General features: G+C 39.8%; 1 protein-coding gene across 1 annotated transcript in view; it reads left to right on the forward strand.

Moving 5' to 3' along the window:
- Nucleotides 1-16174, forward strand: part of LOC145286323 (protocadherin Fat 4-like) — a 342844-nt gene that overhangs the window by 35639 nt on the left and 291031 nt on the right. Inside the window, exon 5 of the mRNA XM_080135245.1 lies at nucleotides 4033-4104. Within this exon, the coding sequence (XP_079991371.1) occupies nucleotides 4033-4104 (72 nt within the window). The remainder of the gene's footprint in view (nucleotides 1-4032; nucleotides 4105-16174) is intronic.

Genomic DNA, 16174 nt, shown 5'->3' on the forward strand with positions numbered 1-16174 from the left:
GAATCTATTTTTATGTTATGCTCCACCTTCACATGTTGAGCTTCATGTATCCTGATAAGTCCCAATATAAAAGAATTGATCCTTATTCTTTAAACCTATTTGATAATATATATATGTGTGTGTGTCATAAATATTTTTAGCCAAAAATTTAGTATATTAAAACATATTAAAAATAGTACATATATCAATAAACATTTAAGTCAAAGTAAATTTACTCAATTATTAAGGTTCATTATTATCAGTTTCTATAATTGAGCATTCATATAAAATTTGGCCTCTCTTCAGACGGTTAAAAAAACACTGATCAATGCATATCTGTACCGATTTCGATTTGTTATTTACGATACCAAGCAGTTGAATTTACCTCTCTTCTCTTCAGGTTTTTTGGTTTAATCATTTTCTGATTGCCATGGAATTTATAAATCGTCCTATTTTCGCATTCCTGTTTTTAAAAATTTAGATTTCAACTAAATTATCTATGTTTATACTACCTTAATCCTCCGTATGTTTCTGTAATTTTTTTCCACTAAATTAATTTAATTTATTTATTTCCAAAGTACTGGACGACACCTTCAAATCCTCGATTAAATTTATATGTCCCCACTATATTTCATCTAATATCAGAAAGTTTCGTATCTTTTGTTTTTATCTATGACTTTGGTTTTACTTAATGTTTTATTTCGTCAGAAGGAATTGTAATCAAAAGGTTAGTCTAAGAAGACTTTTTAAATAACTTCAAAATCAGTCTAATTACGTAATGTACTTGCAATAACCCTTATCTCTGAGTGGCTTCCGGGCCTTGATAAGTGGTGATCACTGTAAAAAAAAAAAAGTCCATACTTGTTAAGTAAAAACTTAAAATTTAAAATTTATTTTTATAATTGTGCCTTTGTATAATCATTCAAATTCTATTTTCCTTTATTTATCTCTTGAATTCCGATTCTTAAATTCTCCTATTTTAAGGGGGATAACTCTGGTTATTTAACCCTTATCGATTCACAAAAATCTCTAAGTTTTAAGTATTCAAACTTCTATATTTTGTACTTTGGTATTTATTAATTACCCTCATTTAATTTTAAGACAATATATATTTCTAACATTACCTTCTCAATGCCATCCCTGTTAGATTTCTCATCTATTTTCAATATTATGTATTACTGAAAAATTTTGTTTTACTTTTTTCAGCCCACCTGTTCCAGTATCTTGCATTTAATTACTTTTAGAGTTTTTTTCTTTTTTCTTGTACTGTTGAAGTTACCCGGGTTTAATTTTATTATCCATAACGATTATTAAGATCAAAACTATTTCTATTTCTCCCTATTAAAGTTATAATTATTTTATTTCCTGTATGTGAAGTTGAAGATCTACTAATTTATTTATTTATTGCACCATTTAAAATTTTTAATGTTAAATTTATGGGTTCTCCTTATAATTTACCATTAGTATATTCTGTGAGTTTTCCTTTATAAAATTTTTCAGCCAGGTTTTAGGCGCGAAAGCAGGAATTTATTCCTATGAAGACAGCTTTGTATAGCATCTAATTTTTTGTTTAAAATTTCTTCTTTATGTGATAAACTTCATCTTTTTGATTTACTTGGTTTATATTTTCTACCTTTATCTATTAACAATTTAAGTTCAAAATCTTGTTTTTATTTTAACGTAGTTCCCCAACCCAATCACTTAATGCAGTTGTCTCCTTTTTATTTTTAATAATTATTTTTTTTCTATTCTCATTTCCATCATTTTTCCCAGCCTTATTAGGTTCGTTCTCAGGTCCGATTTTAAAAGATGCGACGTGGTTTCTTAATCTGTTCTTAAATGAACATTTCGTCCTCCAGATCTACCCTCCTACTATTATCCCCATTAACTGCACATTTGTATACAATTTCTGAAATAAGCAATTGCCCCCCCCCCCCCCCCAGTGGGCGTTCGTTCGGTATTCTACAGTTACGTTTTCTACCCAAATTTATTTCACTGGATTCAATCCTATTATTATTTAACATTTTTTTTTTTTTAACCATTATTGGAACCTATTATAGTTTGCAAGATTGGCAGCAGTTGAAAATGAAAGTTTAACAGTGTTATTAATTATTTTACTTAATCTATTTTCAAGTGGGAAGTTTTTATCAATTATTTTGTAAAATTGCTTAGGGATATTATTTTGAATGCGTTCACTGAAAGGCGGATTAAACCAAAGTTGTTTTTTGCATCTGTTTCTCTTATTTTTAATATTGTTATCACCATTATGTGCTTCTTCATTCTTTTTTAATTCAGTCTTTCTATTCTTCTTATTATTTTCATTCGTTGCATTCCCCCTTTCATTGCATGAAATTGTGCAGTTTGTTCTGCTATTTTTATCATTTACCTCCTCTATATATTTGATTTTCTCATGATATCCTAATTTAATGAAAGTTTCATTATCATAATCCTTATTTTTGTCAAAAAATTCTCATTTTGAGATAGCCGAGATATTCTTTTTGATATTCTGAAGATAATATCTTTTTTTCATACACTCGATTATAATCTATATGGAATAGTGTTTGGTTTGTTTCGTTCAGATTTAGAGTTACATCAAAAAAGTTCACCGACTTATAATTGTTGTCTATAGTTTTTTCTAAGTTAAAAATATTTTAATTTTCTTCCTAGTTTTTTCTGTATTCTGATCGCTTTAATTAACTCGAAATAAATTAAAACCTGTTACTTTTTTTATTATTTATCTCCTTCAGTATGTACTGAAGAGATAAAAATTATTTTCTTTTGAAAAACATAATTTCCCCAATTAACCAGTTAAAAAGTTATAGTATATCTTTTCTTTTGGTCTCTTGGGTTTCCTCATAAAAGTCAGTGTGGGTTAGCCATACCGAGGAGATCTTATTTGGGCCACAAATACTATGTGATTTTTAATATTTTCTCACCTCATTTTCAAAATCCTGTTGTTGAGTTAACACTTACTAACTGGTGACCCAGTCTATGTTTTTATTCATATTTTCATACTGCAATTTAACTACATGTTCATTAATTGTTAGTGCTGTTCTCAGCACTTTCCAAAGATGTACGAGGTGACGTCAATAAGTTTCCAGATTTTTTGTACAGGTATTTAAAATTATCGTAGATTCTTCAAAATTCAGTATGTTATTGCTATACATTTTATGGGATTAATTTTTATGATTTCAGGTTCAAACGAACAGCTACATTTTAGAAGAATAATATGCAATAAAATTGTGTTTTAAACTTGGAATAAATGCCACAGAAGCATATGAAATACTTCAAACTGCTTTTGGACCATCTTACATGAATTGAGCATCAGTTTTGGAGTAGCATAAGAGATTCAAGGAAGACAGGGAATCTGTGAGAGATGATGAGAAGTGTGAGAGGAGTAAAGAAGTCAGAACACGAGAGTTGATTGGCCAAATAAAGAATTTCATGGATAAGGAACGCCGTGTGTCTACAGAGACAATAATTGCACAGTTTGATGTCAGTGTGGGAACTGTACATACAATTTTTTGCAAGGAACTGAAGATGCCGAAGATTTGCGTGAAGTTTGTCTCAAGGGTGCTCCATCCTTGTCACAGACAATTTGACCAAAATGGGCATCAAGACAATTCCTCACCCTCCCTATAGTCTAAGCCTTGCTCCCTGTGACTTTTGGTTATCCCCTAAGCTCAAGGAAAACTGTAGAGGCTATCATTATGAGACAATTAAGGAGATGAAAGAGGCTGTGATGAGAGTCATAAACATGCTCACACAAGATGACTTCCATGGGACCTTCCAGAAGTTGTTGGAAAGGTACAACAAGTGCATTACAGCCGGAGGAGATTATTTTAAGGGCGACTAGAATTTCATGTCTGTACTATCAATAAAAGTGCCCATACGAAAAAAAGTCTGGAAGCTTATTGAAGACACCTTGTACTATCACAAAAATGCACTACATGTAGCCAGAAGCAGCATTACATGCATACATAGAAGAAATATATCTGTCATGTAACTGCCACAATTATTAATTTCAAAAATATTTCTTTTATTTATTTGTAGATTTTATTCAAGTATTTAAATACATATCCTCCCACGTTTCCTGGAGAGCCGCACAAGGTGGAATTAAACGAGGTAAGAGACTTTATTTATTTCGTTTTACTTAAATCGAAGTTCTCAGAAATCAATATTAAGGACTTACTTGCGTTGCATAATGGTGGCTATGCACATCCGCTTTGTCTAGCACTTCTCACCCTCCGCTCAAGATCAAGGATCGATGACTAATGCATTCAAGAAAATGGCAAGTCTCAGTAATGACAACAAATACAGATTCTGCCACACAGAATTGGAAAGTGTGAGTCATCTGGTATCAAGTTGCAAGGTTCTTTTGGGGAATGTCTATTACACAGCGAAACATGATGGAGTATGTAAGTACCTCCACTGGACCATCTGTAAAAAAATTAAACATCCTGTGTAGCAACAAGCCCTGGGGACATCAACTTGGAAGAACACTTGGAAATGACTTCTATACTATACATTATGACCATGTAATCACTACAGCCACCTACCTAGAAAATGTTGCTGTTAAACCTGACATAGTTATATGGAATAAGTCAGAGAGAGTTGCAACCTTGGTTGAAGTGAGTGTCTCTAATGATGGAGGTCTGAACAGAGCTAAAAGGGAGAAAGAGAACGAATATCAAGGTCTCATGTATGATATGAAAAGAAACTGGAATCTTAGGCAGATACCAATCATAATTACTGCCTTCCATAGTTGCTGTTGTCTCACCACGTTTTTGGCCAACTAATCCTGTAGCCGGCTTTTGGGTAGGATTAAAACTGTTATCTTCAGACAATGCTTACCTGGAACCGTAGACACTCAATGCCTCTATCAACTGTGCCACAGGAAAAATAAGTTTGCCGTTTTTTTTTACAGATAAATGGCAAACTAGGCCATGTTTTTCTACAGAACATAAGGGGAGATAATCAGTGATCATTTTGATAGTTTCCATGTGCAATTGGATTTTCTGCCCTTGTCCACTGATTTGTTGATTGTAATATGGACACTTTTTTCACCCTCATCGAAAGAGTAAAATTTTCTTTTCTTCAATAAAGAAAAAAAATACTTTATCAAATTACGTGATATTTGGAATTTTTCATCTTCGTCGCTGACTGGTAAGTGAGTGTTCCTAATGATGGAGGTCTGAACAGAGCTGAAAGAGAGAAACAGACCAAATATCAAGGTCTCATGTATGATATGAAAAGAAACTGGAATCTTAGAGAGATATCAGTCATACCAGTTATTATAGTTGCGGCAGGGCTTATGAAGAAGAACCTGAAATCCTACCTAACTAATATTCCTGGTGAACCAAGTGCAAAAGAGATCCAGACAATTGCACTTAAGGGAACAATGAGGATACTTAAAAAAGCTCTCGGTTGGTTTCAATAAAAAACAGGGGAATGTTGGCAGCTGGTCTGGCTGCCTCATACCTAGCATTACAATCTCCAAAGAAAGAAAATTCATTAAAAAAAGCAAACTATGAAATAAAATGAAATGACAGCTCAATCCAAAATAACAATTAAACCAGACACACACTAGAACAATGATTCGCCTCCTCCCTTGAGGCTCGCATTTACAAATATCCACAGACTTATAATTAACTTAGACAATGTAGAATCATTTCTCTTAGCACTAAGATATCCAGAGAGTGTGCTAAGTAAAACTAATTTGCATTCTTCCATCCCCTCTAACATCTTTAACATGTCTGGTTATTTTCCACTTTGTCGTAAGGTCTCTGACAGATACATGCACGAACTTGAAGTCTATATTCGTAACACTCTCCCCTCCCATGACTTGGAAATCTAAACTAGAATCAAATGACCAGGCGTTCATGTGCTTTAGACTAATATTATAGCTAGTTTAGTTAGCTACTTATATTTTCTTTATCGCTCTCCCTCGACTCAGGACTGTACTCTAATCAATCATGTCTCTGGCAGCATAGATGTAGCACTCTCCCTTGACGCTAGTGGCCAAATATATGTATTTGGTGACTTTAATGCTCACTACAGTAATTGGCTTGGCTTCTCTAACTACATGGACACAGCTGGTAGCATCATACATAGCTTTTCTATATCCCATTCCTTGATACAGACAGTAATGTTCCCAACCCGTCTCCCAGATTGTTAGGACCAGCAAGCCTCACTTTGGGACCTATTTCTGACCACAGTTCCTGAGGATTGTGTAACGAATGCCCATTTCCCACTCAGGATGCTGATCATGCTGTGATAATGATAGACATCTCTCTAAACTCTCGACCTCAAGTAAAAGAGCCATTGCTCAAAACAGCAACGTACTACAATAAGGCTGATTGGGATGTCATCAGAGATCACATCAGAGACACCCTATGGGGAAATATCTTTTCTCTTCAACAACAGAACAATGCACAAATGAGACTACTGAATAGTTCAAAGCGGCAATTGAAGCACATGTTCCCACACAAAAGTTCTATAGCAAACCCTACCTCTCCCCAATGGTTTACCTTTACTTGCACAGCTGCCATTGCTCAAAGGCAGCATGCATACTGCAGATTTATCCAACATAAGTCTAGTACAAACAGACAAAAGTTTATAGAAGCTGGAAGTAATTATAAGAAAGAAATAGTGACAGCTAGGAGAGAATACACCGAAGCCATCAGAAAACGCTTTTAAGCACAGAAAATTAGGAACCCATGATTCCTGGAAAATCTACAACAGTGTAGTAAATAATGAGCAATCAATCAGTTTGCATGACAACCGAGAAAGCTAATATGCTTGCCAGTTGGTTTGCCTCAAACTCTACTTTGGACTCAGCAAACTGCTCCCTCCTTAATTTTCCTTTGCAGACAGAAACCACACTAGATGATCTGAAAATCATCCCTTATCAAATACATGATATCATAAAAAACCTAAACACCTCAAAGGCATGTAGACCTTATCTCATCACGGCTGTACTATTAAAAAATGCTCTGCTGAGCTTGTTCAAGTTCTCTCCAAAGTTTTCAACAAATGCCTTAACGAATCTTGCTTCCCTGACTGCTGAAAAACTGCTTCTGTGGTACCAGTTTTCAAGAATTCTGGCAAAAGAACTGACCCATTAAATTACTGCCCTATTAACCTCCTCCCTCTTTTTGCCAAAAGGCTTTTGTCAGGGTATAGGACAATGGTCTTCTCATAAAAATTGTTACGACGTATCCCAGTCCTACTGGAGATGGTAGAGATGGGTGACGTAACGAAATATATAAAAAAAATAAAGTTTCCCAGGTTCCTTGATAATGCGTTGTTATGGGAATGGGACAACCGTCCCGAAGACAACAATAAAATGAAATGTACTGGACAACGAAATTACATAAGAAATAACGAGGACAAATATCGTCGACAAATTAACAAACTTTTATTTATATAAAAAATAAAATAAAATTCAATTCAAGAAAAGAAAATTAAATATGCCTAACTAAATGAAATGATTTAATGATTCAAATTCTACCGAGAGAAAAATATATCAACAGTCAATGTTTACATAAAACAAGAAATCGTCTGCTCAATTAGATACAGGTTCTAAGGTCAGAGAGAGATGTTGGAGAAATGAAAGTTTTGGTTGAAAAACTTACTTAATGTCCTTTGAAATGTCTCTTTTTTTATATATGTTTCTTTACTGTAAATTGTTTATGTTTGATTACGTGCGCGCAGGTTAATTTTCATATTTTTGTTCTTCGGATTATTTATGTTTCATTACGCGCGTGCGTGTTAATTGCTCCAAGTATTTGTTTCCGAAGCTCATCGAAGCCCTTGATTTATAGTAAAAATTTCACTGCTCCATTGATCCTTCCTTCGTTGGGTTCCTTCTTTTATTCAGTCAATATTCTAACTTTGACCGCTGGCCAAAACAGATCTTTATCATCGCTGCCAACATCGGCTGGTGTCATTGATATTTACCTCTGCGACACGGCTACCACGTTGTCATTGCCTTTTGCTGGCTTCACCACCCCGACCTTCGCTGACTTACGTCTTGTCGCTTTGAAGCGCGAAGCTCCACTGACTGTTGACAACTTTTTTTCAGTCCCCTCTCTCTCTATACGATCTATCTCTTTCTTTCTCTATACAGTTTCTCTCTATATATACGGCCTATCTCTCTCTCTATACGGTCTATTTCTCTCTATCTTTTCTCTCTCCTCTCTTTCTCGTCTATGAGCTTTCTTTTCTCTTTCCTTTTCCACTCGTCATTCACAATATCTCTGTCTCTCCCTTCTCCTCTTGCTCGCAGGCCTTCTCCTCCCCTTTTTTTCTGTTTTGTTTACAAAATGTGAACGAGCAGACGAGAATGGGTCGTCCTTTTGGCTCAAAATCAATAAAATAATTTATTATACATTTTAATAAATGTATCACAAAATCAGATCCTATGGTATTACTGGACAAATACTTAACATAATTGGAGTTTGGTTTTGGATGCATTAAAGGTAACCAGCCACATCTTCCCCCACTTGTGGTGTAAATGAAGAAAAAAGAAACAAGAACGACCGACCGCGTTTTTGTGTGGCTTACCTCGTGTTCATAATGAAGAAGAAAGAAACAAAAATGGCTGCCCTGTTTCTTTATATGCCTACAGGGTGACCACGAGGTATGCAAATGAGATGTTCCTGATTGGAGATAAAAGAGGAGTGATTTGGGGAAGGAGGGCATTCTGAAGTTAGATTGCGAGCAGAGAAGTTGTATTTGTAGAAGAGAAAAGTCGGATTCGGGGAGAGAAAAGCTAAAGTTGCAGAAGTTCGTTTTGGAGTGGAAAGAAGATGCGTCAAGTGGTAACCAGAGAGTGCAAGTTCGGACAGCAGTGTCACGCAAACGACAAGCTATTTCGGCGCATCAAGCAAATTAACATGGCTGAGTGGAGACTGAGCACTCAGATGTTGAGACCCTTTACTGGGGAGGGTGACCTGATTAAGTGGCTGGAGAAATTAAAAATGGTGGCGAAGCTGCAAAAGATAGAAGATGTGGTCACCCTGCTGCCGCTATACTTAGAGGGGGAAGCCCTCACGATTTACCAGCAGATGCGAGATGAAGACAAGGAAGACCTTGCCTTAGTGGAGCAAAGGCTGAAATTGGCCTTCGCTGAGGGCCCATTTGAAGCACTTGGCAAGCTGTCAAGTTTGAGGTGGACCGGCGAGTCCGTTGACGTCTTTGCGGCAGAGATCAGGAGACTGGCAGGGTTGGCTGGTTACGTGGGGAGGAGCCTGGAGATGACGGTAAAGCTGTACCTAGTGAACGGCTTTCCAGAGGAAATCTCTGCGAACATGCAGAGAATCATGGGGATCCATTCTATGGAAGTGGACGATCTCTTGGTCCACGCCAGAGTCCTAGTGAAAAATGTTAAAAGCCCAATTGTAGCTGCAGCTGTGAGTGGAAATATGGGCATGAGGCCTTACTTGAATGAGAGGCAGCCGGCGAGGCGACAGGAGGGGAGACCTGCCATCAAGTGTTTCCGGTGCCAGGGTCCTCATCTGATCAAGGACTGCAAAGAGCCGAGACCGGGGATCACGTGCTACCGATGTGGACAAGTGGGGCATATTAGCCACTATTGTGTTGCTGCACGGGATCAGGGAAACGAGTGAAGGGGAGCTATTGCACCAGTGGTTACCCCTTCTGTGTGGAAATGGCGCATGATGGAACATTGCCTCGGTTACCGGTGGTAGTCAATGGGAAGAGAGCCATAGCCCTTGTCGACACAGGCTGCACTACAATGTTGTTAGTGAGGAATGTCGCGAGGTCATGGAGCAGAACCAGGATTATTAGGACCATGGATGGCAGGGATGTGAAATGCCTAGGAGAGACGACAGCCGAAGTAATGGTGCAAGGGGGGCCCATTGGACTGCAAGCCCTAGTGTTGAATCATCTGGTCGGTGGTGTCGACGTGATTATAGGTATGAGTGCAATTAACCGACTGGGGGGCTACGTTAAGAGGGGGCCAAGTGACGTTTGGACGTCTCGGCGCAGTGGGGATGGCAGGAGTGGAAGGTGATAGAACCGTCAGAACCCCAAAACCGGAGGTTTGCTGCATTGAGAACAAAGATTTCCTGGCGAAGTTTGATGGCGTGAGGTGGACGGTGGAATGGAAATGGATCTCCGGGCCCCCAGAACTACAGAATAAGGTGGGCTGCTACAAAAACACCCTGCGAGGAGAAATAAGAAAAGGATTCGAGGAAGAAGTGGAGAGGTGGATAAAAGAAGGAATTCTGAAACCGTGGACAGGGGAAGAAAAAGGAGTGTTGCCACTACTGGCGGTTGTTCAGCCTACCAAAAACAAGATCAGGCCCGTGCTGGATTTTAGGGAATTGAACAGACACGTAGCCTGCCACACTGGAACGGGGATCGACGTATGTGAGGAGGTCATGAGGAAATGGAGAAGAATGGGGCGGGCCACTAAGATTGTCGATCTGAAATCGGCATATCTGCAGATCCATGTGGATGAAAAACTCTGGCAGTACCAACTGGTCCGGTACAAGGGGCGGGTGTATTGCCTGACAAGGTTAGGCTTTGGGCTGAGTTCAGCCCCCAAAATTATGACTGCCGTGCTGAAGTCAGTGCTGAGCAAAGACTGTACAGTGGAGGAGGCCACTAGTTCGTACATTGACGACATCCTGGTGGAGGAGGCAGAGGTGACAGCAGAGAAAGTAAGAAGCCATGTCGAGAAGTATGGGTTAACTGCAAAACTGGCGGAGGCCCTAGATGGAGGAGCGGTGCTGGGGTTGAAACTAAGGCGAGATGGAAAAGAAAGCCTTGTCTTCCAACGAGGGAATGCAATACCCGAAGTCGGATCTGAGCTGACGAGGCGAGAACTCTTCTCAGTCTGCGGGAGGCTGGTCGGGCACTATCCTATCGCTGGCTGGCTCAGGATAGCATGCAGCTTTATTAAACGACAAACAGGCACTGATGGCTGGGAGGGCCGTGTGACGAAGGAGGTCATGAACATGCTGCAAGAAGTCATTGCGAGAGTGAGGAATGAGGACCCAGTGAAAGGGAAATGGTATGTCAGCGGCGAAGACGCGGGTGTGGTTTGGTGCGATGCCAGTAACCTGGCGTTGGGCGTCATACTAGAGATAGGAGGTGTAACTGTGGAGGATGCGGCGTGGCTAAGAAAAAACAACGACTTCTCCCATATCAATGTAGCAGAACTAGATGCCGCTATAAAAGGAATCAATCTGGCCCTGAAATGGGGATTGAAAATAATTGAAGTCAAAACCGATTCGGCAACGGTAGCGTCGTGGATTCGGTCGGCAGTAACTGGCGATAAGAGAGTTAAGACCGGGGGTGCTGCGGAAATGCTGATCAAGCGCAGACTCGGAGCGCTCACCGACCTGATAGCGGAATTCCAGTTGAGAGTATCTGTTGTGTTGGTCCCGTCAGAAAAAAACAAGGCGGATTCAATGACACGCGTGAAGAAGGCCTGGCTGCAGGAGGGAAAGGAGGTCTCCTCGGTATGCTGTGCAGGGGAAGAAGTCAAAGAGTCACACGAAATGCACCACTTTGGTCGAGAACGAACGTTATTCCTAGCCAGAGAGGTTTACCCGGAGACCACCGAGGAGGAGGTTAGGGAGGTGGTGGAGAACTGTCGAGAGTGCCAATCAATTGACCCTGGACCGTCCAGACACGAAGCAGGAGAGCTACACGTTGCGGAGGACTGGAAGCGATTGGCCATTGATGTGACACACTATCGCCACAAATTGTATCTGTCGATGGTCGACTGTGGACCGGGAAGGTTTACCATCTGGAGAGAGATCAGGGCAGAAGCTGCATGGGCGATCGGAGGGGTCATCGAGGAGATATTTTTGGAGAGAGGGCCGGTTGAGGAACTCTTAATGGACAATGGCCCCGCTTTCCGATCAGAAGCCTTTAAAGGGGTGTGCGATAAGTGGGGAGTAAGGCAATTTTTCAGAGCAGCGTGTCGGCCGAGTGGCAACGAAATAGTGGAGAGGAATCATCGCACCATTAAAGCCGCTGCGGAAAAAAGCAACGTATCACCCATAGAGGCGGTGTTTTGGTATAACATCTCGCCGAAGACCAAACAAGATGAGACAACTGTGCCTCATAGGGCCGTTTTCACATATAAGTGGGGGCATCCGTGCAACAAAACAGCAGGAACTGAGAGTGAAGAAGCCACTATCAAAGTAGGTGAAGAGGTGTGGGTGAAACCCCCCAATGCACAGTGTACCACTCGTTGGAAAAGAGGGGTCGTAACAGGATTGCAGTCGAAGAACAATGTGATGGTGAATGGCGTTCCCCGGCATATCTTAGACCTGCGTCGTGTGACATTGCCGGTATGCAGTGAGGACAGTGAAGAAGAGGAAATCGAGGGCCACCGAGAAACAAATGATGCTGCTCGACCTGACTTAGGCCCGCGTTGTAGTGAACCTGAAAACGTTAACCCCCGAGAAGTTGTCCCCCAGAGGCCTCGACGTGAGAGGAGGCGGCCTGCTTGGATGGAGGATTACGAAGTATCCTATTGATCTCGAAGATCAGGGGGGCGTGTGGTGTAAATAAAGAAACAAGAACGACCGACCGCGTTTTTGTGTGGCTTACCTCGTGTTCATAATGAAGAAGAAAGAAACAAAAATGGCTGCCCTGTTTCTTTATATGCCTACAGGGTGACCACGAGGTATGCAAATGAGATGCTCCTGATTGGAGATAAAAGAGGAGTGATTTGGGGAAGGAGGGCATTCTGAAGTTAGATTGCGAGCAGAGAAGTTGTATTTGTAGAAGAGAAAAGTCGGATTCGGGGAGAGAAAAGCTAAAGTTGCAGAAGTTCGTTTTGGAGTGGAGAGAAGATGCGTCAAGTGGTAACCAGAGAGTGCAAGTTCGGACAGCAGTGTCACGCAAACGACACCACTGAACCCCGCGCTTGAGATCAGAGGAGAGAGAATCAGAGAGAACTTTGTCATTTACAACCTTCGATGTGTTGCCGTAGATGGTCGTGTCATCAGCATAGATGTCAACGAATGATTTAAGTATGTGTTTAGGGAGGTCATTGATGTAGATCAGGAAGAGAGTTGGGCCCAGGATTGACCTCTGAGGGACTCCAGCATTTATATTGCAGGCCTCCGATTTTTGTCCATCTACCACTACTCTTATGAGCCTATCGGAGAGAAATGATTTAATGATTGAGAAAACATTTCCAGTTATACCGTAGCTGGAAATTTTGTGAAGTAGACCCTTATGCCATACCTTGTCGAAGGCCTTTGATATGTCAAGAGCAATTGCCCTAGAAATGAAACCTTTGTCAAGAGATTCACTAATCCTGTGGGATATAACCGTCAGCACATCTGCGGTAGATCTTTCAGAGTGGAAACCATATTGTGTGTCACTAAGAAGGTTATTCCTGCTGAGGTGGTTGACTATTTCTCTATTTAATATGGATTCCAGCAACTTACTCATAACACACAGGAGACTTATTGGTCTGTACTGAGAGGGCGATGACTTATCACCTGAATTCTTAAATACAGGGCAAACTGATGAGGTATTCCAGGGAGTCGGAAAGCACTTCTCCTTAAGGCAGCGCTTAAACAGTTTCGTAAGTATGGGAGCAAGTTCCGGTTGAAGCTTTTTTAACACTATAATTGGGATGCCATCAGGGCCAGTTGCTTTACTGGAATCTAGGTTCTTGATTAGCTTGGCGACCTCATGCACGGATATTTGTATGTTACCTAGCTTGTTCTGTGTTATAGGAGGAAATATGGGGAGTTGATGGCCTTCGTCGCATAGGGTAGAATTAGCAGCAAAGTTCTTTGCAAATAGTTTGGCCTTGTCTGACGCTGACGAGATGACCTCTGGTCCATTGATAATGGTTGGGATAGAACGCACACTTCTGTTCAGGATCCTATTTGTTATTTGCCAAAACTGGTGGGAACCAAGCCGCTGATCAGCTACCTTGGATTTAACAGACTGGGCATATAGCTCTCTTGCATTTTTTATTACTCTTTTACACTGGTTGCTGGCAGTCCTGAAAGCAACTTACACCTGAAATTACTTCCACCTGAAAGTATCCCATACCTCTACAAGGCCACCATTCGCCCATGTATGGAGTATTGTTGTCATACTTTGGCTGGTGCTTCTGCTATTAGTGTCTCACCCCTGGACAGGGTTCAAAAGAGAGTTGCCAACCTGTCCATTACTGTCAGATAAGCTTCAACCTCTGTCCCATCAATGAAACTTTGCATCCCTCTGTCTGTTTTTACAAGTATTTTAATGGTAGATGCTCTGATGAACTACAAGCTCTCATACCAACTCAACATAAATACCCTTGACAAACCCGACAAACTCGACAATCAGCAAAATCCCACCCTTTTAAAGAGGGAATTAGACCTAGAGTCTTAAGAGCAAAGTTTATTTTAATGTATTAATACTTTAAAAGAGCAGTGCTCATAGTAATCTCGATATATAATAAGCTCAATTGGTATATTCATCCTAGAGCTATATTAATATTGAGTTAAAAGATTAATAATTGTAAATTATGAATCAGTTTCAAAAGAATGAACAAAATCAAATTGAGTGTACGATCGTTTCGGAAACGACATACATTTTATTAAAATTGACAATAATTGACAATAAAAATTGACAATAATTGACAATAAAAATTGACAATAATTGACAAAGATTGTGTTTTTGAACATAGTCTCCTCATCAGCACAAAGAGGCAAGGTTTAAGACACCAAAATAAAACTAGCATTTTTGCTGTAAATAAGGTGGATAGTTCTTAATGAGTTGCATTAGAAAATCTGGAGACTTATTGAAGGTAACTTGTATATATATTATTATTATTGTTATCATATTCGGTTTAACTTTTCTATGCAGGCTTCTATTTAGAACAAAATTTGCAGGGATAATACATAGGGAATTGAGCAGCAAGATGTCTATTCACATTACACTTGAACTTTTGCATGCCAGTACAGTCAAAGCAGAAGGAGGGAATTCCAAAGTCTAGTAGTTCGAGGAAAGAAACATTTTGAGCAGAAAGCTTTCTGACATCTAGAGATATCTACAGTGTATGGGGTGAGATTTTGCTGCTTGTTGAGTTAGTCAGGTGCATTTCTGTTGAGGGGGTAAAACGACTTATCTTTGATCAGGTTTTTATGCTTTTTTTCTCTTGTCTATTTTTATCCCTTACATGTTTTCCCCAGCCATGTTATTTTATGTGTACCCTAACCCAAACGCCCGCATCTATTTTTTTAATGTGGCCATACCATTGAAGTCTCCTGTTATTTGTTTTTTTTTACTTGGGAGCCATCACTCATCAAGGTTCAAAAGCCACTCGAAGATAAGAGCTAACGAATGCAAGGTGGCACTGCAGCAATCGTTAATTGTGCAAATTGGGTAGAACTTGACTATTTATGGAAACGGCTCAACAAGAACTTGTTTACAATAGATTTGAAGGCTACCATGTTGTATTCAACCGGGAAGTAGGCCAGCAGAGCAGTGTTCCATAGGTAGGCAGTTCTGGGGACAAAAGCTTTGTTCATGGAATCTGTGTTTAGATTTAGGCACAGTTAGAGAGTGGGAGAAATTGTATATAATGGTTGTAGCTAGTCGAGTGTTTTTGTGAAAGTTTGGCAAAGGGGTAGCATAGATCGGAGTTCAGTCGATAACTTACCATGAAAATAACGATAGAGCAGAGAGAGGCTTGCAACATCTCATCTGTGGGAAAGAGGTTGCAGGGAAAAGAAAAAGAAATCATCTACTAGGTTTCAAAGCCGGTTCTGAACTCTATCAAGGCTAAATAGGGCGTGCATACATCTCCCTATACTGTGCAGATTAAATCTTCCTTTCAGGTCTTCAGATCTAAGCCAGTCTTTAAGATTCACATTACACATCCATCGTATCATTTACATATAATTTTCCTCTATGCAACGCATGTCCTCAACCCTCATTAGCCAAGTTTCACTGCCATACATTGTAGCACTACGTACACATACCTGATAGATTTTTCCATTGGTCGATAGTAGTAACGCTCTGCTGATTAGTAATGGCAAAACTTCCTTAAACTTACGCTGTCTATTTCTAAATCACATAACCAACTGCTCCATCCTGTACTCAAATGGCATCACATAAAAAAATATTTCTTTATCTTTTTTATGTTCATCCTTATGTCTGATCCTGACATTTTCACAAATCTCACAACTCTCTT

The sequence above is a fragment of the Euprymna scolopes genome, chromosome 10 (genome assembly GCF_053919585.1).
Source record: "Euprymna scolopes isolate OS-2025 chromosome 10, ASM5391958v1, whole genome shotgun sequence".
Classification (NCBI taxonomy): Eukaryota; Metazoa; Mollusca; class Cephalopoda; order Sepiida; family Sepiolidae; genus Euprymna; species Euprymna scolopes.